A 22,444-nucleotide genomic window follows, 5' to 3' on the forward strand; every position below is an offset into this window, starting at 1 on the left:
AATCTTTTTGAAGAAACTGAGTTTGTCTTAAGTAAGCAGGAGAATTTGGCAGCGTGGGGACAGGTCTCACTGCATCAGTCCTGCATAATAGGTCTTGAATGCCTGGTGGGAATCCAAGCCCTTCTCTACCCCAAGACAAGCCAGGTTTTGCTTCCTTCATGCTGTCTCCCTTTCCTCTCTACGGTGAGTTCCCAAAGGATTCTGTGGAGGGACCTGCATCGGGAGGCCCACTGGGGCAGAGGGTAGAAGCCATGTCTCCTCTCCCCTGACATGTTCAGCGAGGGCTGGTCTAAGGGCAGGAGGCAGGCAAGGGTACAGAAGGTGGGGTGGGGGTGTGTGGGGAGGCTGCCATGCTGATAGGATGCTGCAGCCAGCATTTTAGGGTCAAGCTGAAGGCCAACCTGATGAGGGAAGAGTTTCTCAAAAACATAGGAAAACTAGGCTTTCCTGTCACTGTGGCCCTGCTCCTGAGGCCACCTTTGCCCAGGACCAGAGTTCTGGCCCCTGACTCAGTTCCACGTGTTTGAATGTTGCATGTGTGGACTGCCAGTGTTCCTTGCACGGGACTTGACAGCCTCCAGGGGGCTGGTGTTGATGAAAGGTCTACTTCCTCTGGTGGCAAGGCTTAAGGGAGGAGGAGGCTGGATTTCTTCTGGACCCCCACGGAAATGGGCTGTGGCCTGGCCAGGGCATTAGACATGATAACCACAGCTTTGGTCTGTGAACATCCTGGAGGGAGAGCTGTTCTCTTGAGGGGTCCCTGGGACCCAGAGAGGAATGCCTCACACCTCACAAGTATGGGGCACAGCTGTCCCTCCAGAGAAAGTTCTAACCTCCACCCTGGGCAAATCTTCAACACTCACTAACCAGCAAGATAACCTTAGGCAAACTCTATCTTTCCCAGTTCTCAGCCTCAGAGCCCACCTTTCCCCAACGTCAGTTTAGCTCCTTTTGCATGTTGGGATATACAGGTGGCCGCCAGGTGGCACCAGCATCTTGCTCCAACCATCCCTTCTGTTGTCAGGAGGAGGGGACTCAGAGCCCCAGAACGGAGCCTGAGGCTTTTCCAGAACATTTCTCTGCTGCTTTTACCTGGGATGTTTCTGAGTGGCTGGGCGGGATGACTATTCTTCTATTCACTGGAGGAAACATGAAATGAGGCCAGTGGCTCCTGGCTCATATTTGACCCAGGGCCAGATTGGTGAGAGTTTGCAGAACAAAATTGCTCAAACTCAAAGAGCCTTGCTGGAGTGAACTCAAGGCTCACGGGCCGGAGGGGGCCTCACCAGCCTGTTCCAGGCCTGGGCATTGGCCTTAGCTTAGGCAGAAAGGGTCGTGTGGCTGCAGCCGGCCCTATGGTGCCTCTTTCCCTATCTAGAAAATTAGCTGATTTATTATCAAGTATTTTGAAATACTAGAAGTGGGAGGCTGAGAGAGAAGAGATTAAGATCAGGCTTTGAAATGATAGAAGATGTACAAACATGAGAGTCTGCCTTCTGAAAGGGTGTCAGAAAGTGCTCAGCCAGTCCAGTCTGGGCTGTCTGGGGAGCTGGACAGGGAGGCAGAGAGGCTGGAGCTGTCTGTGCTGTCAGAACTGCTTTCATTTGACCTTCTTGTCATCACCCCTTCCCTCAAATACCTACCAGGCATATGATTGCCAAACGTAGCCACTTCCTTCAGGCTTCTAATCAAGAGCATCCACAGCAGATTTGACCTTGGATGGACCCTGCAGGACAGGAGGCAACCTCTGGCTCCTGCTCCAGAGTTTCTTTGGGCTGAAATTTCATTTTTTTTGGTACGGGGTTTGAACTCGGGACCTTGCGCTTGTGAGGCAGGAGGTGGCACCACTGAGCTAAATCCCCGACCTGGGCTGAAACTTCTTAACTCTCACAACATTCGCCCACCTCTAGCAGGGGCTTCCTGCCTGAGATGGAGGATCCTATGGGAGAGCTCTGTCTTATTCCAAAAGGAAGGGAAGCCCCTCTAAGCAAAACTCTGATCACAGGAGTGATATGGACCTGAAGGGAATCCAGATGAGAAAAACAGAAGTGTCTTGGGCAAGATGGGGGACGCCGCATCAAGTGAAGCTGTGTCTTTACTGCACAGTTAAAGCCAGTGTAAATCAGGCTCAGGAGTGCAGCTTGTGCCACTGTGCCAAGGTCAGCTGCTCTGGAGCTCTACTGGACGAGGACTTGTCCTGTTTTAAGGAGAGAGGGTGTCACCGAGGTGTTTCCTCTCTACCAATCTTGGCTGCTGTGACTGTCAGTTTCATTTTCATTTTCCACCATCAGATTTTGTAGGAGGGCAGCTCATTTAGGGAGCAGAGGCAAAGGAAGCTTTGTTGTGCTTCATTGGAAAAGCCAAGGCAGGCATTTGTCCTCTGAGACCTGTGTTCCTGATCAGTGGTTCTCAACTCGGTACCCCTGGGGGGATCCGGTGATGTCTGGAGACATTTCTGCTGTCACAACTGTGGGAAGGCGTGCTGCCAGTTTCTAGTGGGTGAAGACCAGAGTGGGGGCTAAATATCCTACAATGCACAGGGCAGCCCCCACCCAAGACAAAGCGTTATTTTTGCCCCTAATATCAATAGTGCCAAGACTGAGAACCCTTATATTAGATATGCTTGATCACTACTGGCTGGGAGTTTGGTGTAGGCTTTTCTCTCTTTAACCAAGGCAGAAGTTCATTATAGATGATTTTACCCTCTCTGCAGTTCTTGGAGTCTTGTGATGAAGTCATTTTGTTAGAAGATGGAGAGATTTGTGAAAAAGAGACCCACAAGGAGTTAATGGAGGAGAGAGGGAGCTATGCAAAATTGATTCGCAACCTCCAGGGGTTGCAGTTCAAGGTAACTTTGTATACCTGTGCAGGGGAAATTGGGAGCCTTCTCTGTGATTTCCTCTCTGGGAGAGATTTTGTCATTTCATTTTCAGAAGGAATTTCTTTTTGTCTCCAGGACCCTGAACACATTTACAATGCAGCCATGGTGGAAGTCCTGAAGGAGAGCTCTGCTCAGAGTCAGGAAGATGCTGGTATGGTCAGAGTTAGAATCCTGCCTCTCTTACTGCCCTTTGCTCACAAAGGGATACAGATATCTCTTTATTTCTCACCCTAGTTTTGCCCCCAGGAGATGAAAAAGATGAAGGAAAAGAATCTGAATCGGAGTCAGAATTTGTAGACAAAAAAGGTATTGACCATTCATTCCCTTGGTTACATATTCTTAAGCATGAGTTGGGCATCTACAGTTTGGGATAGAAAGCATAGGAACAGAACATCATTGGGACAGTTAGAACTATATATGCACTATGGTTGAGACTGGCTGAGTTCAAAATCTGGCTCTACTGCTTACTAGTTCTGTGATCCTGAGCAACATACTTGACCACTCTCAACCTTAGTCTTCTAGTACATAAAATGGGAAAATAATAGTACCGATCTCTCAGGTTCTTGCAAAGATTGAATGAGAAACTGTACATAAAGTGATTAACACAGTGCTTGACACACAGTGACCCTCAAGAGTTATTAGTTGGAAAGATCAAAGCAATGCGTGGGGATTAATTAGAGCCAAAAGCAAGAACACGAGCTGTTTCGCACTCCTTATGAGGAGCACCGAGAAAGGACTGTGAAGCAATAAATCGATCAAGGTGTGTATGGGTAATTTTTCCATCACTGGGGCAAAATACAAGATACAATTTGAAAGAGGAGAGATTTATTTGGCTCACAGTTTCAGAGGGTTCAGGGCATGGACAGCTGGCTCCAAGACAGAAACATCATGGCAAAAGGACCTGATAAGGGAAAGCTGCTGCTCAACCCATGGTCGCCAGGACACACACGTGTGCGTGCTCACACTCACACACACACACACACCCCCAGGGGGCAGGCAAGAGCCAGAGTGAGAGATGTAGTCTCCAAAGTCACATCCCTCATGACCCACCTCCTCTAACCAGGCCCACCTGCTAACAGCACATTCAGCTAGAACTCAGCAGTGCTGGAATTCATCAATGAATACAGTGTCTCCATGATCCAATCACCCTCCAAAAGCCTCACATCTGAACACATAAGACTTTTGGGAGATGCTTCAGATCTAAACCATCACAAGGTGGGATAAGGTTGTAGGGGACAGGGGAAGGGGACGTTACCAGAACCTCTGCAGTGAGTCCTGGTCTCCTGCGAGCCACTGCAGCACACGGCGAATTACAGGAAAGGTAGAAAAATGAGACTGAGAAGAAGCTGAGCTCTGGGTCTGATCCGTGCTGCTCTGGGCAGCAAAGACAATAGCCCCCAGCTCACCACACCTTTTATTCAGTACATCGGGAGAAACAAATGTAACAAATGACTTGCAGAGAGTTCAATAGTTCACATTGGGATAAACAAGGTGTAACGGAAGGCTTGCAGAGAGTTCAGTACATCTCCGGCAAACAAGATGTTAATCAGTCCAAGAACAATGAGGAACTGAGCAGATGTTTGTTCTCCCAGGATGTTTCTTGTCCTGGAGAATCACAGCATCACTGGATCACTGAAGTCTCAGTTGTGACAGGAGGCCAAACTGGAGTTATTCTGTAGCTGGGCTGTAGGCAAGAGAACTAGGCTAACCAAATGATTTCTCCCTAGAATTATGTAGCATTGCTCCCAACATAAGGTTATTCATCTTTGAACAAATAAGGGATAAACATTCTACTATGTGCCAGGCACTAAACTAGGCTCAGGGAAAAAAAAGAGTTGCCCCAGTTCTCAGGATCTTGTGGTCTGGTGGGGGTCACAGGCAAATGTGTCACTGTGGGAAACTGCTAAGAGTAATAGGGGGTTAGGGTGGGAGTAATGAACAAGTTGGGGGGTGCTTTACAGAGGGGTGGGCTTTGGACAGTCCTTAAAGGATGCAGAGGAGTTTTCTAGGAGACTGGAGAAAGGGGTGGGGTGGAAGATTTGAGGCAGAGGGCACAAGGAAATTCCAGGAAGGCAGGGAGGACAGATAAGCCTGGCGAGGGCAAGGGTGGCCAAGTGACCTTTCTTCCTTTTGTGTCATTGCCACCTTCCATCCCTCCATCCACTCCGCTGACTCTGTACCCTGACCTGTGCTGAAAACACACATTTCATCAAATTTAAGATGTCGTCCATTGTTTGAAGCCCACCATAATTTAATGTACCACTGAGAAAGAAAAAACACTGCCAATGAAATGATATCACACATCCAGATTTTGGAGATGTCAAGATGTGAAGGGAAAAGTAGTCTTGTAAGCAATCAAATTTGGCACCACTAACGTGCCTGTGACACATATATGCATGCACATTTGGAAAGACACCTTATTTTACTCCTCTGAAGGGTTCCTAGGCTGAATATGCATCCTTCTCTTTCATGCTTTTCTGGGGGACTGTTCCAGGCTGCCTGGGATCGGGGTCCTGCAGCAAGAGTAATCCCTACTCCTCATTTCTGTCTCCTACCCTTCAGCAGAGAGGACAGTGAATCAGGAACTGCCTCACTGGGGAGAGACCCAGTCCTCCAGGAGAAGCAGGGGAGAGACTCAGCATGGGGCAGAGGCAGTGCTGCCAACCTTGCTTGCCCTGCACCAGAGCGTTTCCTCAAGCTGGCCATGCTCCGGCTGGCCAAGCAGGCTGCAAGGGGATTTCATGGATTGCTTTTGCCTCCAGGGAGCCGTTCATTAGGCTCTGCCCACACACCCTGGCAGCTCCTTCATTTCCCAGTCTGAGGGGAGGACACAATGAGCGCAAGCCAGGCTGAGCATTTTCAAAGCAGCACACAGATTCCCTGGCAGAAATCATAATGGTGGCTCTATTCAGCGAGGTGCCTTTGAGGTGTGAAAGCCTCCCTGTGCAGGGCATCCCTGTCCAGCACTATTTATCTCTGTTTTTAAAAGCCAAATGCGGCTTATGATTCTGCTTTGGAGCTGACATTTCCATGCCTCTCTGTGGAGGAGAGGGAGAGATGGGCATTCAGCACTGGCTCGGGAGCTGCTTTGTCCCTATCCCTCTGAAATGCTGTTTTCATGAGAGCTTTCCCCACTGCTTGGGGGATGGAGAGGACCTGGGGCAGCTGGCAGTCACTGGGAGGCAGTCAGGGGCCCCTGTGGCAGCCAATCTTGGAGGCAGCCCTGGGCTTCCCTGTGCCTGCTGGGTGCCCTGGGGAGGCAGGAATGGGCTCCTTCGCAGTTGTCTTGGAGAAGATGTGGGTGCCCTGTTGCTCCATTTCGTGCAGCCTGACTTCCAGTTGCTGCCTCTGTGTTCCTTTGCCTGGGGGCTCTTGCTGGTAGTCACAAGTCAAGCTGGGAAACTGACCTTCCCAAGGAGTTCCATTCCTCAGTGGCCACAGGAGTTAGCAATTTCGGATCCTTCTCAGTGTGTGAAGGGTTCTGAGGTCTCCACCATCTGGGAGAGCTCTGTGTGTGGGATCAAGTCTCAGTTACCCACAGCTGCTTGATGATATTTTAGTGTTGCCTTCCCTTCCTTATTCCCTTTAGCTTCCAAATAAACTACAGTCACCCCTCGGTATCCTTGGGGGCCTGATTCCAGGACACCCACAGATACCAAAATTGGTGGTGCTCGAGACCCATCTGAAATAGTGTAACACATGTATGCATATAGCATACACATATCCTCCCATATATTTTAAATCATCTCTATTTTACTTATAATATGTAATACAATGTTATTGCTATGTAAATAGCCACTGTACCATATTTTTTAAGGAATAATAAGATAAAAAATTTATAAATATTTAGCATAGACACAGCATTGTTTCAAATAGTTTTAATCTGAGGGTTGAATCTGCGGTTGAGGAATCTGTAGCTAGACAGCTGACCAAAGAGGTATTTGTATCTATTGCTTGGAGTCTGCTTCTGGGAGCAACAGACCAACACAACCCTTGTATCTCCAGGGCCGAGCTCACAGTAGGTGCTTAATAAGTATTTCTCAAAACATTAGAAGCCACCTACCTCACAGGGCTATCACTAAGATCAAGTAAAATAAAATGGACAGAAGTGTTTTGGAAATTGGAAAGGACAAGGGAAATGGAAGGGCGGGGCATGAAGGGAGTGCGCTAGCCTCCCTGGGCTCCAGCCACACAGGGAGTGCCACAGCCCTGTGTTTGCCTCCATAGTTCCCATGCACCAGCTCATCCAGACTGAATCCTCTCATGAAGGAACCGTGACCTGGAAGACATATCACACATACATTAAGGCTTCTGGAGATTTGGTATAAAACAACAGGTTTCTTGATTTAATTTGCATTTTAAAAATCTCTTCTTAAGCTGTTGGGCTCACGTTTTATGATTCCTTTAACACTTACTCTCTTTATGCTAGGACTGTTTATCAATGCTTTTATTTTGTCCCCCCCAAAAAACTAAAATCTGATCATATAGCATTTATTTATTTATTTATTTTTGTATTAAATTCTTTGATTGGTACATTGTAGGTATACAACACAATTACATTTCTCATTGGGAATTGTACCTTTACATAATGCATCTTGGTTCTTATTTTTTGCCCATTCCTAGCCCTCCCTTCACACCCTCCACCCTTCCCTATTTACAAAGACTTTATTTCCATTTTTTCCATTTCTCATCATTTTTTCCTTTCCCTTCTTTCCTTTCCCCTGTGCCTCCAAGTACCCCTACCCCTTTGGACCTTTTATTCCTATTTTACATTATCGACTATTCATTCTAAACATTGGTACATTTTAGGTATACAATATAATGCCATTCATCATTGGAAATTTGCACCTTTACATAGTCTCTCTTGGTTCTTGTTTTTCACCCTTGCCCAGCCCTCCCTGATTCGGCGTGTGTTCCACGCCACTGGGGACCTCGGCAGGGTGTGGGCAGACCTACCTGTCTGCAGTGGGGTGATTCGGCGTCTTCCGCGTGACTCAGGACCTCGGCAGGGTGTGGGCAGACCTACCTGTCTGCAGCGGGCTGATTCGGCGTCTTCCTCGTGACTCAGGACCTCGGTAGGGCGTGCACAGACCTGCCTGTCTCCATATAGCCTTTTAAATGGAATCATTTTTTATCTCCATTAAAGCCGCCAGACTCTCTTTTATTGGGGCTTCTGCCCATGCACACTCTGGGCTCTGATAGAGCACCTATCAGCCCATTACCTGCCTTCCACGAAAGACCCCATCTCTGTGTGTGCAGAACATAGCTGTCATACCTGATTCCTAATCTCCCCCCAACATGACTGTGGCTTCATTGGTTTGCTTTTAAAGGATACTCAGGGCCGGGATTTAGCTCAGTGTTTTTGCCACCTGTCCTGCAAGTGCAAGGACCTAAGTTCGATCCCCCATACCAAAAAAAAAAAAGGATACTCAGTTGCTTATATTACAGTGCACACTGGAAGTTTTTCCAGTACATATGTTGACCATTCAGACCCATTTTCTAATGGAATGGAGCAGATGTCCCCTTTAGGATGTAGGGGCCCAATGCCAGAACATTTTGAGTCCAGCTAGAAGGTGGTTCCTAGAGGTGGGAGTCGTTTCCTGATAGTCTGCGAATTGCCCAAATTCCCAGGGTTGGGTGCTGAGGAAGGTAAATTCCCTACGACTCTCACACCTGTAACCCCTTGGGTCTCCCCTTTCCTCTTGCAGGGTACCTCCTCTCTCTCTTCAGTGTCACTCTTCCTCCTGATGATTGGCAGCTCTGCCTTCAGCAACTGGTGGCTGGGTCTCTGGCTAGACAAGGGCTCCCAGGTGAGTTTCCCTTTGGCAATGCTGGGGTCTATCTTGGAGGAAAAATGTTGCTGATGGAGAACGTGTCCTACAGCACACAAGGAGCTCATTTTTGTCTCTTTTCATGAAGTTGAGATCAGCTGCTTATACTTCATGGTTTAAACTTCTGAGATTCCCTTCAATTTCTCAAGCTAAGGACGGTTTCTGAAATTTTAGGCGCCACTTTCAGATTTTAAGCGGTTGACTATCAAGAGATGGTGCCAGTCAAATGCAACTGTGGGGCTAAGTGCGCTCAAGGTAGGGCAGTTCCTGCAGCCTCTGACCTAAGTTTTCTCAGAGGAGGGAAGGGAGGGACTGGAAATCCTGACACAGACTGATGTCTTTCTGTTTTAAAACTAGCATCTTCTTGTGAGTGCTGCCAGATGCCAGAGGACTAAGGATGGGTCTGACCCCCAAGGTCTCCTCTGTAGAAACAGCACATGGAAGAGTCAAACTTTGGTTCCTACAAATGCTACAGGGTCACCAGGGCCCTTTCCCTGCCTCCCAGGGCGCCTTTTTTGCTAGAGCCTTCCCTGGGAAGGACTGATAAGTTTTCTCTCCTTGGAGCTTGCTGGAAGCTTTCCAGGCTGTTGGCCCCCCGGAGGCTGCTGCTAGGGTGCCTGCCCATCCACCAAGATTACATTTGATACAATTCTGTTGCTATGACAACCAAAGTGAGGTGGCTTGGGCAGGGGAGAGGCTGGGTAGCATAGCTTCCAGGGCCATTCCTGGGGGAAGAGCTCAGTGGGTGTCTGCTCTGTGCAGACACAGAGAGCCCTTTCTGGGAGGTAGATAGTCTCCCAGATCCTTGGTGCCCTCAAAGAGCCCTTTCCTTGGACCCAGTGTAGGGTCACAGCAGAGCCTCCTCCTAGGCTTGGCCCATCCACAGTAGGTCACTGAGCCTGTGGCCACAGTGGTGGACCTGTGCACTTACCCCACAGCCCCTGACAGTGTGGGCACAACCCAAGACATAAGAGCATCTCCTTTTCGAGCTGAGCCTTTCAACAGTTGGCTCCTCAGGGATGCTTTTGCCTTTATAGACCCTCATCCATCACCACCTCTGGTTTACGTTTCCTCTGTTACTGTAATCAGCAGAATGGCATTTAGAAGACAGATGTTTGCTTGGTCCCCAAAGGCGCTCTTGACTTTTAGCACATAGCCCGGGGAGAAATGAAACTGCCAATTTCTCAGGAGGAAGAGATGGCCTCTCCTAGAAATGCTGGTGAAACTCTCTTCTCATGGGCTGGATGGAACCACAGTCTTTAAATCTTCTGAGTCCCTTGTGTCCACTGTCCCCTCTCCTCCCCACTAGGGACTCCAGGGCAGCATCCTCCCTGTTGGCCCCTGGGAGAAAGACAAGGAAAAGGCTGTGGAGCTTGGCATGGTGCAGAGGTGCCCCTGAGTCTCCCCAGGAGCCTGGTGGCCACTATCAGGCAGCTCAGTGTGTTGGAGACTGGTCCCTTAGTCCTTCTGCCTGTGCTGCCTCAAGTTTGCTCAGCCAGTCTAATGGGATCCAGATTCCCTGTTTGCCTCTGGATCCCCCTGGCTCAGCATCATTTTGGGCCTCATGAGGCAAGGGTAGCTTTTGCCCTGTGCCAGCCTAGTTAATCTGTTCTGGTTTTCCCTCTGACTGTGCAATGCTCACATCAGATGCCCTTGGGGAGGAGCCACGTGAACTAAGAGGCCCCATAGACAGTAACTCCCCTTCTCCATCAGACTCATTCTTAACAACTGTGTGCCACTCTCTAGCTTCTTCTGGAAGGTTCCTCTTCTCCTCACATTTCACCAGTTCTTGGGGCTTCTTTTGTTTTGCCCCAAAGATGAACTGCGGGCCCCAAGGCAACCAGACTCTGTGTGAGATCGGCCGAGTGCTTGAAGACGCCAGGCAGCACATGTACCAGTGGGTGTACGTAGCTAGCATGGTGTCTATGTTGGCGTTTGGCATCATCAAAGGCTTCATCTTCACTAAGACCACGCTGATGGCATCCTCCTCATTGCATGACAGAGTGTTTGACAAGGTGGGAGCTGCAGGCATGCCCATTATCCAGCCAGCAGGGTTTATCGGGTCCCTGCTATGTGCCAGGCACTGAGCTGTGCTCTGGGGACATAAGAACCCTCATGGAGTTTGCAGTCTGAGAAGTGTCCCTGCAGATCTAATTACTACCTGTGAAAGCCCATTCTGGGGAGCCTTTGGGATGCACCATGGGCTCTTGTGGAGAGGTAGGAAGCCATTCCGGAGCACAAACGTGCAGGCCGAGAGGGCATCTCCTGCTCCCAAGAGCCCTGAGTACAGCACGGGCCTCAAGAGGTGCTTGAAGCCCTCTGCCATCCACTGCCATCATTGGCCCTGAGGGTCTTTACCAAAGTATTTACGTTTTGAGGGTGGAGAGACAAAATCGAACTTGGCTTTTTACTGCCCTGGCACAGCATCCCTCCTTCTTCTGAAAGTACCAGTCTGTATCTTAGATTCTGAGGGGACGCTTGACCCCACTTAAGGGCAGAATCTCCCCCACATTCATTCATGATTGCCACAAGAAGGGCAGCACCCATCCTCACTTCCCTGCGATTGCCTGGCATGCTGGGTGATGCCCTGGAGAATAGGTCCGACCCTGTGCTTCCCATTCCAGCCCCAGCAGCGTGGCCCAGGGTTTGCTAAACACCACCCGACTCTGTTTGACTCTCTGCTATTATCCACAGATCTTCAAGAGCCTGATGAGCTTCTTTGACACGACTCCCACTGGCAGGCTAATGAACCGTTTTTCCAAGGATATGGATGAGCTGGATGTGAGGCTGCCATTTCACGCAGAGAACTATCTGCAGCAGTTTTTTATGGTGGTGTTTATTCTGGTGATATTTGCTGTTGTGTTTCCTGCTGTCCTTTTGGTCCTGGCTGGCCTCACTGTGGTCTTCATCATTCTTTTATGGTAGGTCTCTCTATGCACTATTTAAAAAGGAGAAATTGACACACACATGCACAGAGTTCATGTGCATGATACCTGGTAGTCAGGTGAGAGTGAGCACTTGCTGTCCTCCCCCATGGTGGAGCCCATTCATTTTCAGCACTTGCTGAACCCCAGGTGCTATGTGTACATTTGGAATTTTAGCCTCAGAGAACCCTGAGTGGTGGACACTATTGGGAGGTGAAGTCACAGATCCCAGACCAGGAAACTAGTAACCATGGTTGCTGCCTGTCTGCTAATATGCAGTATTCCTGCTCATTGGGCTCCACCATACTGGCTGCTGCAGAAGGGAGAGGAGACTCATCCTCAGTCTCTCCAAGCTTTGAGAGTATCCCACCCTCAGAGTTAACATGGGTACAGAAAGGCCTGCTTTGCACTGGGGATTCTTGCTGAGCCTGGGCACATTCCAGCCTGTGGGAAAGCAGGAGGGTAGCAGGGACTCTAGCCCTCAGAATCACAACTCCCTCTTCTTCCTGGGCTGAGCAGGGTTCTCAGCAGGTAGCATGGGCTGCACTGGGTGAGGGCCAAAGGTTGCAAATAAGAAAATTGACACCAGAGCCCCAGCTCTGCCACAGCCTAGCTGGAAGACCTTGGATTAGTTCAGAGAAACGCAGCAAACCTCAGTTTTCTTCATCTCCTGGATGGTCACTGTTAAGATGTGTGCCTCATCCACTTCAGAGGGGTTGTTGTGAGCATCAAATGAAACTGGATTTGAAATTTGAGGGTTTAGGTGAGAAATGACCAGGACTAGACTTTGGGAGCAACCGTGGGAACAGAAAGGAGGGATGGATTCATGTGCTATTTATGAGGTAGTCTTGGCTTCATGACTGGTGGGCTTTGGGTGTTAGGAAGATGGGACAGGCCAACAATGACCCCATGATGGGGAGTGATGTGCAGAGAGTTGGAGATGGTACAGAAGAAGCAGTTTGAGTAGTCATCATAACGAATTTGGTTTGAGATGGTTCAAGTTTCTCCATCAGTCTGTGGGTGATGCCATGGACAGTACAAAGTGCTCAGGGGGGCTTTGGGTTGGAAGCTGGACTCGGCATCTGTATGGGAGCTGGTGGGAATTACTACCAGTGCCTTGGGGTCAGGAGTGCCAGGCTGTCATTGCAATAACCCATGGCGACTCTCAGAAAGGACACATGGTCTCAGTCTCCAAACTTGACCAAATGAAATAGTTCATTTTGTTGTGATGACCAAATGAAAATAATTTCATTTACAAAGAGTACATCTTGGATGTCAGTGCTCGAGTGGATTCCTTGGGCCTGTGTTCATTTCTATAAATGCTGTGCTTATCATTGTTCTGTGTTCTGTTTATGCTGTTGATTGACTTAGCAAAAGCTTTTCCCCTCCCCTGCACCCCTACATCTTGCTATAAAGGCAGGGTAGACCAGAGCTGGCCCTGACTGAATTATCTAAATATTTCCAACTAACTCACTTATGCTTGGGGCTAATGAGGCTTCTTCCTCACCCGCCTTGGGGAGTTTTAGGTGAGCCTGGAGGCCACATTAGATTTTTCCACCTGCATCTAGCTCGTGTGTGAGCCAAAGGCCCTGGTCTGTTCATGAGGGATCTGCAGGGTTCCTCATGAAGGGGCTGTATCCTGGTGGTAGTGGTGGTGGTGGGGTTGGGTTTTAAAGTCAGCTCCCAAGGCTATCATGATGTTTGTTTAGAATTGGCTTTGAAAATGTCTTTAGAAGACCATACCTGGCAGATGACAACCAGGTTTTCCTTCAGGTTAGAATAGATTCATTTTTCTCTAGTTGGGCTTCAAAAACTGGTTGGATTATCAGAGAGCAGCACTGCATGAAACATTCTGCTCTTCAAAACTAGAATTACATTGTATGCAGGATGACATTCCTACTGTGAGACAATCCCAGAACTGAAGGAGGAGAAAGCGGGAGGATCACAAGTTGGTCCTACCAGGGCAATTTAGTGACACTCTGTCTCAAAATAAAAGTACAAAGGGCTGAGGATTTAGCTCAGTGGTGGAGCACCCTGGGTTTGATGCCCCTTACACATCCCCTCCCAAAGAAGCTCTTAAGTCTGACAGCAAATGAAGGAAGAGAAAATACATTTCTTAGACGTCTACCTTTCACAAACAACTGGACAAGACCCTCCTACAGAATAGTGCTGGGGTCCTCATTCTCCCCAGTTAGATGGCTCCGCCTCTGACTGGCTGTCATAGTACATGCACGATGGCATATGCATGTGCTGAGAGCAGCCATTGATCCCACTTTCTTGGCCCCTCTTGGTTTTCCTACAGTGTTTTCCACCAAGGAGTCCAGGAACTCAAGAAGGTGGAGAACATCAGCCGGTCACCATGGTTCTCCCACATCACCTCCTCCATGCAGGGGCTGGGTGTCATTCACGCCTATGGCAAGAAGGAGGAGTGCATCCACAAGTGAGTCTTCTCGCCTCAAGCTGACCCCACTGTGGGTCATGAGAGCAATCTCTGGCCCTGCATAGGGGAGTCTGGGCTGCAGGTGAAAAGCTGTGCACCTGGCAGGAGCCTCCTAGACACTTGGCTGTGGTCTGTGTACCCGGGGCCCCAGTAGATGTAAGTGTGGGCAGCTCATTGAGTGATGATCTCAGTATAGGGCCTTATGTGTTTTATTTTCATTCTGAAGGTGAAAATGTGTTCAGTTCTGGAAAATAGGAGAAAAAAAGAAAAACCCCTCATGTATGTCCCAAGCCCCCAATTCTACTAATATTTTCATACATGAGATGAGCCCTCCTAATTTGAAATGTTCCACAACCTAAAGCTTTCTGAGTGCAAACCTGACACTACAAGTAGAAAATTCTGCATTGGATCTTGTGGGACATGTTGCAATAAAAATACAGGAATATTAAAAATATCATATAAAATTATCTACAGGCTATGGGTATAAGGAGTATATGAAATGTAAATGAATTTTGTGTGTAGAGTGGGGTCTCATCCTCAAGATGTCTTATTATATTTATGCAAATATTTCAGAACCTGAAAAATATCCAAAATCTGAAATATTTTTGGTCCCAAACATTTCAGGTAAGGGACACTCAACCTGTATTTCCTCCCAGTCTTCTTTTCTATTCATGAGGATTTCTGAAGTATTTATAGTCATTTTTTATGGTTTTGAAGATTTCTTATTTTTAAGTAGCAGTTTTCATGTCATTTCGTATTCTTTGTGAAAATAATGTTTAAAGGACACATTTCTTTTCATTTCACAGACCAATTTCCTTCTTTTTAAAACTTGGGGACTTGATTAGTAGATTTCTTTGAAGTCTTCCAGCTCTAGACATAAAATACCAAGAAAATGTACCAATCACACCTCCAAGACTGTTACAGGGGTTGTAACACAATAAATGTTTATTCTTCAAGTCACAATGTAATGAGGGTCCATGGAATGGGGAAAGGGGATTCTTCTCCACTTACACACATGCAGTCTTTTTTTTAATCTGCTGCTTTGCCATTCCAAAGGCTTAGGAAGAGAAGGGGAACAAGGAGGGCAGGGGAGCCCATGGCACATTTTTATGGTTCAAGCCCGGAGAGGATAATCAGAATTTCTGCACATTCATTGGCCAGATTTCAGTCATGTGGGCCCATCTGATTGTGAGGGAATCTGGGAATGTAGTCCATCCCTGTCCAAAAGAGGAAATGAAGATGGAGTTTGATGATGGTGCAGTAGTCTCTGCCACCTCTTCTCTTTGCCACCTCTTCTTTCCTTCTTATCTTTTACTTCCTTAAAAATCTTCAGTGCTTGTGTCTGATTCTCTCTCATTCTCTCTCATTCATTCTCTCTCTCTCTCTCTCTCTCTCTCTCTCTCTCTGTCCTCACTTTCCCACCCAGGATCTCAGTGTAGGCTTGACTTTCACAGCTCGCCTCTGGTTCGGTCGGCAGCTAGTCCTGGCCTCCGTGCAATTCTCCCCTTTCTGCCACTGGTTCCTTCATGTGATGTGGAATGGGAGGGGCCCCAAGCTGCTCTGCTAGACCTTGCTGCATCAGTCAGATCTGCTGGGCTTTCCAGGGGGTCCATCTGACAGCTGCCCACTGCCTTCCTCTGAGATGGAGGCCTCTTTGCCTCACAAATCCCACCTTCCTTCCATGTGTTCAGTTTAAAGGACTGGCAGGTGCACCCTGCTTACCTCAGGAGAATGAGGGACTCCAGAGTGGTTCTCACCCCACGCCTTGCATTCTCTCCTCAGCAAGCTCTTGGCTCAGTAGACATGCAGCAGGCAAGCAAGACATCTGCCCCTTGAACTTTGTCTCACATGCTCTCCTTTCCTCTGGTGCTGTTACAGAATTGACTGTCCCCAGAGGTAGCCTCCTCCACAACCCACCCCACCTCTTTTGCAGATCAAAGGGGCCAGTGAGGGTTGCACCAGCCTCTGTGCGGAGGGAGTTGACTCCAAGACAGGGATTTTTTGAAGCTGGGGTGTGAGGCTCTCAGCAGCTTTTACTCTCAGCTGTGAGCTCCAGTTGCCAGTTCAAGGAAAGACAGAAAGGGCCTACATAGCACTGTTCTCAACTGTCACATGAGATTTCTCAGAATATGTACAAATCAAAGATCTGGTGATGGTAGGTAGAAGCCTGGATAGATGCTCATTTGGAAGAGCTTCTTATATGAAAATGCATCCCCTTGATTAACAAATCCCTTGCTTCATTTCTATAGAAGCCCTAACCCTAAGCACAGCCTGACCTGGAAGCACAACCTGACTATTTGTTTGATTTTCTTATTTTTAGGTTTAAGATGCTAAATGATGAAAACTCTAGCCACCTTCTGCACTTTAACTGTGCTCTCTGGTGGTTTGCTCTGAGAATGGATGTCCTCATGAACATTGTCACCTTCATTGTGGCCTTGTTGGTGACCCTGAGTTTCTTCTCAATCAGTGCTTCATCGAAAGGCTTGTCACTGTCTTACATCATCCAGGTAACACGAGAGACAAATTGGGCTTGGCCCAGAGGCCTTGGCATATGTCAGGGAGAGTGCTTTTGGATGGTCATAATGGAAAAATGGCTTTAAACAATAAAGGGATCTTAGTGGTTCACACCTTTAAAAAGTTGGGCAGCTGCATGGGTGCCAGGGACAGAGGCTCTTGTTTTTGTCCTCCTCCTCCTTTCCCTTATGGCTGGGCAAGGTGACCGAGAGCTTCTGGAGGCTACAGAAGGAGGAGAGTATTTCCTGCCCTGAATACTGAACAAAAGTCCAAGCTTTACTCCTAGTGGATTAATTTGGGAATCCCAGCACTCAATAGTAGTTCAACAGGATTGAAATGATTGGACAGGCTAGGGGATCTTACCTGGGTTTGTTTCTTTTGCATAATAACAATGATAGGTGAACACATACCATGTATTGTGCTTTAGGTCCTGTTCTTTTCTTAAATTTACTCAATTACTACCCCTCCCCCCACTGACCCTATGATACTGCCCTAAGCCTTGCTTTGCATGTGAGAAAAATAAGGCCCACAAAGACCTGCCTACAATGACACGCATGTCATGTGTGACGGCCAGGATCTGAACCCAGGCCACCTAGGTCTGATGTTTGAATTGTGTCCCTTTTTTTTAAAAAAAGCTTTATAGGAGAGATTTATTTTATTTTTTTTGTATTAAATTCTTTTATTTGGTACATTGTAGGTATACAACACAATTACGTTTCTCATTGGGAATTGTACCTTTACATAATGCATCTTGGTTCTTATTTTTTCCCTATTCCCTGTCCTCCCTTCATGTGCTCCACCCTTCCCTATTTACAAGGACTTTATTTCCATTTTTTCCATTTCTCATCATTTTTTCCTTTCCCTTCTTTCCTTTCCCCTGCCCCTCCCACTACCCCTACCCCTTTGGACCTTTTCTTCCTATTTTGCATTATCAATTATTCATTCTAATCATTGGTACATTTTAGGTATACAATATAATGACATTCATCATTGGAAATTTGCACCTTCACATAGTCTCTCTTGGTTCTTATTTTTCACCCTTGCCCACCCCTCCCTTCAACCCCTCCAGCCCTCCTTGTTTACAAAGATTTTGTTCCTAGTTTTCCATTTTCTCATATTAATCCCATTCCCTTCTATCCTTTCCCCTAGCCCTCCCACTTCCTTCCCCTTTGCCCCTTTTCTTCCTATTTCACATTACCTATTATACATTTAGTCCTTATTTACACTTTCAGTTTCTCACACCAGAGAAACTATTCGGTATTTATTCACGTGTGTCCTATTTATTTCACTTAAGAGTATTGCCTCAATGTGCATCCACTTAGCTATAAATGTCTCTAATTTCTCATTTTTTATGGCTGAGTAGTACTCCATTTTATGAAAAAACCACATTTTCTTTATCCAGTCTCCAGTTGATGGGCATTTGGGCTGTTTCCAAGTTTTAGCTATTACAAACTGTGCTGCTATGAACATGGGTGCACATATATCACTGTGGTATGATTCTTTTAATTGTTTGGGGAAGATCCCCAGCAGTGGAATAGCGGGGTCAAATGGGACTTTCAGTGGTAGTTCTTTGAGGTATCTCCATAATGATTTCCATAGTGCTTGCACCAGTCTACACTCCCACCAGCAGTGGAGCAGGGTTCCTCTTTCCCCACAGCCCCGCCAGCATTTGTTATTGGTTGATTTCATGATAGCAGCCATTCTTTCTGGAGTGAAGTGGAATCTCAGCGTTGTTTTCATTTGCATCGAGAGATGCAAATGTTGAACATTTTTTCATGTATTTATTTGCTATTTCTACTTCTTTGTCTGAGAAATGTCTGTTCATTTCAAATGCCCATTTTCAGATTGGGTCTTTAAATTTGGGAGGTCTGATCTTTTGAAGTTCTTTATAGATTCGAGATAGTAGACCTTTGTCTGAGGAAGAGCAGGTGAAGATTTTTTCCCACCTTGTGGATTGTCTCTTCACACTGCTGGTGGTTTCTCTTGCTGTGCAGAAGCCTTTTAATAAGAAGAGATCCCATTTGTTTATTGTTTGTGCTAGTTCACGGGCAACTGAGGTTTTGTTCATAAAATCTTTTCCTACACTGATGTCTTCAAGGGTTCTCCCTAACCTCTGTTCCAACTGGTTCAGAGTTTCTATTTTAATATTTAGATCTTTAATCCATTTTGATTTTAGTTTAGTGCATGGTGAGAGATACAGGTCTAGTTTGAATCTTTGGCAAGTTGAAGCCCAATTTTTCCAGCACCATTTATTAAAGAGGCTATCTTTCCTCCAGTGAGGGTATTTGGCTCCTTTGTCGAAGATGAGATGGCTGAGTGTGTCTGGCGTTGTTTCTGCATCTTCTAATCTGTTCCACTGGTCCTCAAGCCCGTTTTTTTTGCCAGTACCATGCTGTTTTTATCACAGTAGCTTTGTAGTATAGCTTCAAGTTGGGAATTGTGATACCCTACTCATGTCTTTGTTGCCTAGAATTGCTTTTGCTATTCTGGGTCTCTTCTTGCTCCAAATGAATTTTTGGATTGTTTTCTCGAGGTCTATGAAGTATGCTGCTGGGATCTCAATTGGAATTGCATTAAATCTATATAGCAGTTTTGGAAGTATGGCCATTTTCACTATATTAATCCTTCCTACCCAGGAGCAGGGGATGTCTGTCCATTTTCTGATATCATCTTCAATCTCTCTTTTCAGAGTGCCATAGTTTTCAGAGAAGAGGTCTTTGATTTCTTTTGTTAGGATGATTCCTAGGTATTTCAGTTTTTTGGATGTTATTGTGAAAGGAATTATTTGCCCTATTTCTCTCTCAGTGAGTCTGTCATTGGTGTAGAGGAAAGCTATTGACTTTTGTGTGTTGACCTTGTAACCAGCTACTTGACTGAATTTGGTTATTAAGTCTCGAAGACTTTTGGTGGAGTTCTTGGGGTCTTCTATATAGAGTATCATGTCATCTGCAAATAATGACAATTTGACTTCTTCATTACCTATCTTTATTCCTTTTATTTCTTTCTCTTGTCTAATTGCCGTGGCTAATGTTTCCAGAACTATATTGAACAAGAGTGGTGATAGTGGACATCCTTGCCTTGTTCCTGATTTTAGTGTGAAGGATTTCAGTTCTTGACCATTTAGTATGATATTGGCTGTTGGTTTTTCATAGATGGCTTCTATCAGTTTGAGGTAGAGACCATCTATTCCAATGTTTTGTAGGGTTTTTATCATAAGTGCATGTTGGATTTTGTCAAATGCTTTTTCTACATCTATGGAGATAATCATATGGTTTTTGTCCTTGGCTCTATTGATATAGTGTATTACATTGATTGATTTGCATATATTGAACCATCCCTGCATCCCTGGGATGAATCCCACTTGATCAGGGTGTATGATCTTCTTGATGACCTTGTGCATTCTGTTTGCCAGTATCTTATTAAGGATTTTTGCATCTATGTTCATTAGTGAGATTGGCCTATATTTCTCTTTTTCAGTTGGGTCTTTCTCTGCTTTGGGGATCAAGGTGATACTTGCTTCCAGAAATGAATTTGGGAGTATTGCTTCCCTTTCAATTTCATGGAAGAGTTGAAACAGTAGTGGCAGCAGTTCCTCTCTAAATGTCTTGTAGAATTCAGCAGTGAAGCCATCAGGGGCCGGGCTTTTCTTAGGTGATAAGTTTTTAATTACATTTTCCATTTCATTGGTTGATATTGGGTTGTTCAGAATTTTTAGGTCTTCTTCATTCAACTTTGGTAATTCATATGTGTCTAGGAATCTGTCCATTTCTTCTGTGTTGTCCGTCTTATTGGCGTACAGGTTCTGGAAGTAGGTATTGATGATCCTCTGGATTTCTGCTGAGTCTGTTGTCATTTTACCCTTTTCATTCCTAATTGCATGGATTTGGGCCTTTTCTTTCCTTTTTCTGACAAGGTTGGCTAAAGATTTGTCAATTTTGTTGATTCTTTTGAAGAACCAACTCTTGGCTTCATTGATTTTTTGTATCATTCTCTTAGTCTCCATTGCATTGATTTCTCCTCTGATCTTTATAATTTCCTCCTTTGTACGAGCTTTGGGGTTGTCCTGCTCTTCTTTTTCTAGAAACTTGAAGTTCAGCATCAGATTATTTAATTGGGCTCGTTCTGTTTTCCTAATATGGGTATTCACTGCTATGAATTTCCCTCATAAGACTGCTTTCATTGTGTCCCATAGATTCCGATATGTTGTATTGTCATTCTCATTTAGTTGAAGGAACTGTCTGATTTCTTCTTTAATTTCCTCTGTGACCCATTGGTTATTCAGAAGTGTGTTGTTCAATTTCCATGTGTTTATGAAATTTTTTGAGTTTCTTTTGCTATGGATCTAGGAGAGATTTATTTGAAGAAATTTTACAACATATAAAAACTACGTGAAGTTTTAATTTCCACTTTGGAAGCCTTCCCAATACAGTTCTTACCCTTTGCACTTTGTGATTCCAGAACAATGCATCTGAATGTGAATCTTTAAAATATATATATTCTGCTCCGTGCTATGAGTTCTTTTAAAGTCAAATTGCTCTTTAACTCAGAAAAATACCTCTTGTTCCCACTTCATTTTGATAATTTCCTCCTTTTCTGTTTTCCTGCTGTGACTCAGTGGTTGCACATTGTAATTCTCGTGCCAGTCTTCTGTGTTTCTTTAGCTTTATTGTAAAATTTGTCCTGGGAATTTTCCTTTGCTTTGTCCGTCATTCTTTTTGATTTTAACTTCGACAATCACATATTCATATATTTAATTTCCAAATGCTCTTATTCTTTCATTTCTAAAAAGAATCATTTTTCAAATGAAAGAAATGCTTTTGAATTTCTCTCTGGATATTAATTAGAGTTCTAATTCATTAGAACCCCTCTTAACCTCTCCTTTCTTCTTTGGCTTGTATCTGTTTTCTCTAGGTCACTTTTACTTTTTGATTATCCAGTTCCTGCACTTTCATGCCACTAGCTTTGTTCACTTGTCTCCTGCCTCATTTGCCTTTAATAATGGAAATTGGGTTGCATTTCCAGGGTTACCCTGCCTTTTATGTACTAGGTCTCTCCTCTGATAGGAAGTCCCCAATTATGGGTGGGCTGGGTAGTGGGGCATTTCCAAGGGCAGGCTTCACTGGGAAAGCAGCTGAGCAGCTGACTATTAGGTACCAAAGCCTAGATTTAAATGAGCTCCACTTCTCCCCAGGTAGTTAATGTATTTTCTTTAAAGAAAAGTATGTATACATGGGCATGCACCACATGCCTTGGGACAAAGTGTCAAATGACTTCTGATTAGGACAAAGAAGAGGGAGATGAATAAGTGCATCCAGCAGAAGTATCTGCCTGCAGACAGACTATTGAGGGGCCAGACCTTTGTGGGCCCCTCCTCACCTCTGGGCCTCTCTGGGTTCTGCTAGGTGGAGACTCTTTAAACCTGGTGGCACATTCTGCTGCCGTTTTCTCAAAAGGTGCTCATCCTCTTCTTATCTTGCAGAAATGTGTAACCATATCATTCAATGATACCTCTTCCCATCCCCTTGCTGTTTAAGCTCTATTCTTTTGGGGAAATTGATCTGATATCATTTGATGGGAATTGGGGGTGGGTAATAAGAATACATTCTCAGTCCTCTATCTGAGTTTTGGAAAGATGAATTTCCCTTAGTAGCCCATTTTCCTCATTGACAGATGTTTTCATTTGTTGTTGCTTAGTAAAATATAAAACAGATGATATTGAATGGTTTCTCTTAATTGGTCCAAGTTAAACAGCTTTCCCCAGCTAAGGTCATGCTTAGGGGCACTATCATCAGCTTTCCATGAGGTCATTTCCAAACATTCCCATAGGGTCGAAGAGAATTTGTACACTTGGGGT

The 22,444-nt window shown here is 45.8% G+C and overlaps 1 protein-coding gene across 1 annotated transcript in view; it reads left to right on the plus strand.

The window, feature by feature from the left end:
- Abcc12 (ATP binding cassette subfamily C member 12) overlaps positions 1 to 22,444 on the plus strand; it is a 63,528-nt gene that overhangs the window by 30,453 nt on the left and 10,631 nt on the right. The window contains 9 exon segments of the mRNA XM_021251480.2: positions 2,714 to 2,848; positions 2,957 to 3,032; positions 3,116 to 3,187; positions 7,109 to 7,205; positions 8,595 to 8,691; positions 10,530 to 10,727; positions 11,407 to 11,633; positions 13,939 to 14,076; positions 16,397 to 16,583. Of these exon segments, the coding sequence (XP_021107139.2) occupies positions 2,714 to 2,848; positions 2,957 to 3,032; positions 3,116 to 3,187; positions 7,109 to 7,205; positions 8,595 to 8,691; positions 10,530 to 10,727; positions 11,407 to 11,633; positions 13,939 to 14,076; positions 16,397 to 16,583 (1,227 nt within the window).

This window comes from Heterocephalus glaber, unplaced genomic scaffold, assembly GCF_053883595.1.
Source record: "Heterocephalus glaber isolate CG9 unplaced genomic scaffold, H.glaber_assembly_v1.0 deba00001707, whole genome shotgun sequence".
In the NCBI taxonomy this organism is placed as follows: Eukaryota; Metazoa; Chordata; class Mammalia; order Rodentia; family Bathyergidae; genus Heterocephalus; species Heterocephalus glaber.